Source organism: Garra rufa, chromosome 12, assembly GCF_049309525.1.
Source record: "Garra rufa chromosome 12, GarRuf1.0, whole genome shotgun sequence".
NCBI lineage: Eukaryota > Metazoa > Chordata > Actinopteri > Cypriniformes > Cyprinidae > Garra > Garra rufa.
This window is the reverse complement of record NC_133372.1, coordinates 41,697,904-41,704,652: the sequence shown is the minus strand read 5'-3', so window position 1 is coordinate 41,704,652 and position 6,749 is coordinate 41,697,904. Positions and strand designations below refer to the sequence as shown.

General features: G+C 29.7%; 1 protein-coding gene across 1 annotated transcript in view; it reads left to right on the top strand.

Annotated features, from left to right (window-relative positions):
• The first annotated feature begins 429 nt into the window (after positions 1-429).
• The window catches only part of uqcc1 (ubiquinol-cytochrome c reductase complex assembly factor 1), a 35,662-nt gene continuing 29,342 nt past the window's right edge, over positions 430-6,749 (top strand). Inside the window, exons 1-5 of the mRNA XM_073852317.1 lie at positions 430-636; positions 1,146-1,256; positions 2,813-2,920; positions 5,549-5,621; positions 5,967-6,024. Coding sequence (XP_073708418.1) covers positions 562-636; positions 1,146-1,256; positions 2,813-2,920; positions 5,549-5,621; positions 5,967-6,024 — 425 coding nt within the window. The 5' untranslated portion in view covers positions 430-561. The remainder of the gene's footprint in view (positions 637-1,145; positions 1,257-2,812; positions 2,921-5,548; positions 5,622-5,966; positions 6,025-6,749) is intronic.

The following is a 6,749-nucleotide window of genomic DNA, read 5'->3' as shown; positions in this document are numbered from 1 at the left end:
TAAATGAAAAGTTGATGGTCTCCATTGCCTTTCATAGTATTTGATGACAGAATTATCAGAATTACAATTTTTTGCTTTACCTAAATTAAATTAAATTTAAATATATTGGAGTATTTGTGCTGACACACTTTTCTAAGTTTAGTTAAAACAAGGATTCAAATATTTGTTACCTGTTGTGACTTTTTCCCCAAGGTAGGACGATCCAGCAACAAATTGGTAAAAGCAGAAAACTAAATGAATATATTAAATTATTAGTGGCAAGACTAGAAGAGAATACACGGAATTATGGCAAAACTATACGGTTACTTTGTGAGCCATTACTGCCAACAAATACGCAAACTTTGATTGGTTCTCCCATCAGCGGAACTATACTCCACTGCTCTGAATTCCACAGCTCTGATTTCCACACGGACCACTTTAACCGCGGGACAGAATCTTTGACATTGCTGTAAAGGGGGAGGGACGAAAACAAACAGTTACAAAACGTGTTAGAAAGTAACAACCACTGATTCCTGCTTTATAGTTACAATAATACTCTATTATTGTAACTTCAGCGGAATCATGTATCGGCGACCTCTGCAGTCCGCCGTTAGACAGTTATTAAACGCTTCAGCATCGAGAGCTGTCCTCGGAAAGGTAATTTATAAATACTTAAGTATACAAAAATGCAATAACATCACTTAAGTGCTTTATATTTGGGTCCTTTGAAACGTTGTCCACATTTACGCACTAAGACTGCCATTGACATGTAATTTGGAGTTATTACATTACTTACATAATGATGGTACTCAAGATATACTTCTACTACAGCAGGTGACATGTATAAACACAGAAAATGTACAGTGACAAACATATTATTAATATATATGCATTTAATATGGTTTAAATATGAGTGCATTTAAATGTACCTTAATTATTGTTGTTATTATCAGTGCATTATGCCATAATTCTTTCAAACTTCATTCATATACTAGTATGTAATATTGTGTTTTATATCATTTGCATACTTTTTTTACTTTATTTTTGGTCAGTTAGTTTATTAGTCATATTGATACCAATTAAGAGATTATCAGAAGTCAGAAACCCCCTATTTCTTTCAAACTAGATTGGAAAGCAGTCGTCAGATTTTATATTTCGCTTCCCAGGTCATTGAACAAGATGCATGTCAGTCCAAGGTTTTGGTGGCTTGCCGGATAACAGCGGATGCAGGCGTCCCCAATTACTCACAATGCAGAGCTCTTCACAGCACAAGAGAGGTGTGTGATGTGTTTTTTTCATCCATTTCCATTTGTCTTTAACCCCTTTAGCATTCCTGTCAAACTTAACTCAATCCAAAACATTTTGCGGGTTCTGTAAAAACTTGTTTAGGCCAATTTAAATTCATATTATCTGGGTGGATAAAAAAAATCAATACATCAATTTAGTACATTATTGAAAATATAATTAGAGACACCATGGATAATAATTATTTTTAATCCACAAAAGTTAAAAAAATGTTAAAAATGTATGTTCAAAAATACTACATTTATGACAATTTTATGGTGAAATTTAAATAAGTTTTCATAATGGTTAATTGAAATTATTAGGGCTGCAAAACGTTTTTTTGTATTAAGAAATGTAAAAATATGCATTTTTTTATGCTATATATAATATTTAAAAACATTTGTTTTAATTTGTATTCATACATTTATTTATTTTTAATTGCTACAAATATACCCTTGCTACTTAAGACTGGTTTTGTGGTCCAGGGTCACATATGAAAAAATATATTTAATTGAAATATTTAAAGTTCGAAATTTAAAAAATGTCAAATTATAAAAAAAAAAAAAAAAAAAAAAAAAATATATATATATATATATATATATATATATATATATATATATACATACATATATACATATTTGTGTGTATTTATATATACGTAATAAATATACACAGTACACACATATAGTATGTAAACATAAACTTTAATTTTGAATGTGATTAATGACAATTAATCATTTTGCAGCCCTAAAAATTGTTGCCAAACAAATTTAGACACTCAAAACCAATATGGTCCTATTATTTAACATCAGATAATGCTAAAATTAATAAAATGCAACTGTTTATTGTTAGTTCATTGTAGTTCAGCTCCCATACATTATATTAACGGATACAGGTTTTGATTTTAAAAATGTGTTTTTAAATGTCGAAATTGACATTAACTAAGATAATGATTCAGTTCATTTCAGTTCTAATTAAATTTGTGTATCGACAGTTTTTTTTGTTTTGTTTTTTTACAAAAAAAAAAAATCTGATACTAAAATTCTAAAAAAAGTCAAGTCGAAAGATCTTGAGAGACATTTATTCTCATTTCCTCCCTATATGACCCCAAAGGGCAGGTTCTGATTATAGCCTACTAAACTTCTACTAGTCAGTATTCCTAATCATAGCAGTAAAACATAAAATCCCTGTGAGAAATCCATTGGGAAAAGTTTTATTGCATCCATAGTGGTGGCTTGAGGGAACATTTTCGCTGGAGTGACTCCATAAAGTGTATCTAGGTTGAGCTTTGCAGGGAAATTATTGTAAAATGCTGATCCTAAACAGAAGTAGCTGATGGATTTGACATTTTAATGGCTGTTTGTCAATATTAAAAACAAAAAGCTTTAGAGATCCTTTAAAATGCAAGTGACTGAGAGAATTAGTTTTTCCCAAACACAGTTTGTTTTGTATTAGCATGCCAGTGATATTGTTTATATGCACTGTCTGTGTTTATGCCAGTGTTTTATATAGCTCTAATGTCAGATATGTTTCCATATTCTGTTGCAAGCTGCATACTGTTAAAGAGACCCCACAGACTACAGATGAAGAGGTGGGGGCCTTCACCAGACTGATTGAGGCCATGGGCTTCACCGGACCCCTCAAATACAACAAATGGGTAAAGAAACAACCTCATGTAGTGTTACGAAACAATTTCTTCAAATAGTGCCTTTTTAATATTTGATGTTGGCCACTTGTCATAAATTTTCAGAAAATATGATGTTAATGTCACAGAATTTACACATTTCCAGGTTACATTTCATGCCAAAATCAAGGGAATTGTTTTTTTTTTTGCATTTAGCCCCATTTCTTTTCATTCTAAATAAGGTTTATTATTATTTTTATTGTTCTCATTACTGCAATGTCTGAAAGCTGAATAAAAAAGCTTTCCATTGATGTATGGTTTGTTAGGATAGGACAATATTTGGCTAAGATACAACTATTTGAAAATCTGAAATCTGAGGATGCAAAAAAATCTAACTATTGAGAAAGTTGTTCAAATGAAATTCTTTGCAATGCATATTACTAATCAAAAATTAAGTTTTAATGTATTTATGGTAGGAAACAATAAAAACAAAAAATATCTTCATGGAACATGATCTTTACTTAATATCCTAAGGATCTTTGGCATAAAAGAAAAATCAATAATTTTGACCCATACAATGTATTTTTGGATATTGCTACAAATATAAACTTGCTACTTAAGACGGGTTTTGTGGTCCAGGGTCACATATGAAAAAAATATATTTAATTGAAATATTATTTAAATTTCAAAATTTTAAAAATGTCAGATTATATATATATTTACATTTTGAAGAATTTATATTATATTAATAAATCAAAATGCTTTATTTTGGTTTTGTAGTCCAGGGTCACATTTGAAAAAAATATATTTAATTGAAATATTATTTGAATTTTGAATTTTAAAAAAATGTAAAATTATAAAAAAAAAAAATATATATATATATATATATATATTTAAAATGTGAAGAATTTATATTCTATTATAATAAATCAAAATGCATTATTTTATTCTAGTAATGAGAATAAAGTGAGAGTCACCTTTGAGAAAAATAATTTCTATAACAGTACTTAAAAGATAATTTAGTTGGACATTTGCTTAATTATCATGAAAAGGTCCTTAACAATAATTTTTTTGTTTGTATTAAGAAATGTAAAAATATGCATTTTTCTATGCTATATATAATATTTAAAAACATTTGTTTTTTTTTATTTGTATTCATACATTTATTTATTTTTAATTGCTACAAATATACCCTTGCTACTTAAGACTGGTTGTGTGGTCCAGGGTCACATATTAGAAAAATATTTAATTGAAATATTGTTTAAATTTAAAAATTTTAAAAATGTCAAATTATTTAAATATATATATATATATATATATATATATATATATATATATATATTTAAATTTTAAAGAATTTATATTATATTAATAAATCAAAATGCATTATTTTATTCAAGTGATGAGAATAAAATGAGAGTCACCTTTGAGAAGAATAATTTCTATAACAATACTTAAGAGATAGTTTGGTTGGACGTTTGCTTAATTATCATGACAAGGTCCTTAACAATAATATATATATATATATATATAGTAGTCAACATTCGAAGTGGATCAAAACCTTTCATCAAATTTGTCCTAAAACCAAAAAGAATACCCGTTCTTATCTTTGGACAACTTTTGATTAACTTTTTTGATCCACTTCGAATGTTGACTACTATATATATATATATATGTGTGTGTGACCCTGGACCACAAAACCAGTCTTAAGTCGCTGGGGTATGTTTTTAGCAATAGCCAAAAATACATTGCATGGGTCAAAATTATTGATTTTTCTTTTATGCCAAAAATCATTAGGAAATTAAGTAAAGATCATGTTCCATGAAGATTTTTTGTAAAGTTCCTACTGTAAATGTATCAAAATTTTTGATTAGTAATATGCATTGTTAAGAACCTAATTTGGAGAACTTTAAAGGTGATTTTCTCAGGATTTAGATTTTTTTGCACCCTCAGATTCCAGATTTTCAAATAGATGTATCTCAGCTATCTATTGTCCTATCTTAACAAACCATACATTTATTTACTGAGCTTTCATATTATATATACATCTCAGTTTTGTAAAATTTAACCTTATGACTGGTTTTGTGGTCCAGGGTCACATATATGTATTAAGATATGTAAAAATATGCATTTTTATGCTATATATAATATTTAAAAACATTTGTTTTAATTTGTATTCATAAATTTATATATTTTTAATTTTGGGGTCAAGTATGAACGTCTCAAAAAAAAAATGCAGAAATAATGCACCAGATTTTCTGCATCTACAATTGAATCTAGTAGTTTTTTTGGCACCATCTTAGGTTATATTTCCGGCCTCCAAACCAATCAAACAGCTCGACTTTGAAATAGACACTGTCACGTTTTGGTGCTGGAATGATGACTTCATCTCGTCCCGCTACCTGTTTTGTGTTTTCAAAAGCGGAGGCCACACTTTGTGAAATCCGAGATGACCTTCCATGCTAGAGTCATCAGCATCACGGCTGTCTAAAACTTCAGCATGTCTGCTTCATTTTGGGGCACATGTTTGGCTCGGTAGACCGGCCTGAAAATGTGAACACTGCCGTGTCGTGACCAATTCCATCAGTTTCTGCTTTTGATCACACCAGATTGAGTGTCTTTTTGATCATGTGTGTCACAAATGTCTCTCCTCTTTTGCAGAAAATTAAGATAGCTGCCTTGCGCATGTACACATGCTGTGTGGAGAGAATCAACTATGATGAGTTTTTTGAAAGTAAGTATTTTTGGTCCTGAATCTTTTAGGTTTTTTTACACTCAGATCGTATTATGGCCTTATGAGTCTTATGTCATGCTCATTTAAATTTTTTGAAGAACTCCTAAACACCCCTCGCTTTATCCAAAACGTTGAAATGAGCGTAAAGGGACCTTTTCAGCAGCACCTGAAAGATTTATGTGGCACTTTACAGCTGTGTTACGTTGTTTTCTTTAGCTGAGGAAAAAACAGGTGTAAACCCAATAGCGGTTTTGGAATCGGAGCCCAAGTTTGCATTGGTTTGGCTACATGTTGTGTTTTCTCGTTCTCCCTTATGATGTCCTGTACTCCCTCTCTTTCTCCCAGAGTGCTCTATTCCTGACACGCTCAACTCCTGGTTCTTGGTGGCACAGCTCCACGTTTGGTGAGTTTTTTGGACGAGCTTTGTGACATTGTGTCATGCAAATTCCAAATTCTGGATTTGGTTATTCATGTAAAGCATTGAGTTGATTAATATTCATCCTCTAAAATGAAGTGCAAATGGTATTTTAATACCTCTTCATTCTGAAGAGTGCAGTGATACTTTTTGATACTTAGTAACAAGAACAAACAAATCCATTCTTAGATTTTTTTCACCACTGGCATTTTTTTGTGTGTTTATGCTTTAAATCACTCATTCTGAAAATATTTAAAACATCTACACTACTTCTAGGTAACTAATCAGATCAAGACAATATAGAAAGTAATTTTCCAGAATGACACAGCAAAATTAATAAATTCTGGTAATCCTGGAAATTAAAAAAAAAAAAGTCAAAAATAAATAAATTTCAAATTGTGAAAAAAGGAAAGTCATTTTCCAAATTTATTTTTAAAACTTTTTTCCATGCAATTTTTCATTTTTTTTCAGAATTTTGTTATTCTTAAATAAATTTGAATGAAATTAAAATTATATATATAACATTGTATCATGCAAATTTCCTAATCCTGGATTTGGTTAATTATGTAAAGCATTGAGTTGATTAATATTCATCCTCTAAAATAAATTGGGAATGGTGTTTTAAGATCTCTTCATTCTGAAGAGTGCAGTGATACTTAAAAATGCAAACAAATCAACTCTTGGATTCTTTTTCTCCGGAGATTACCATATTT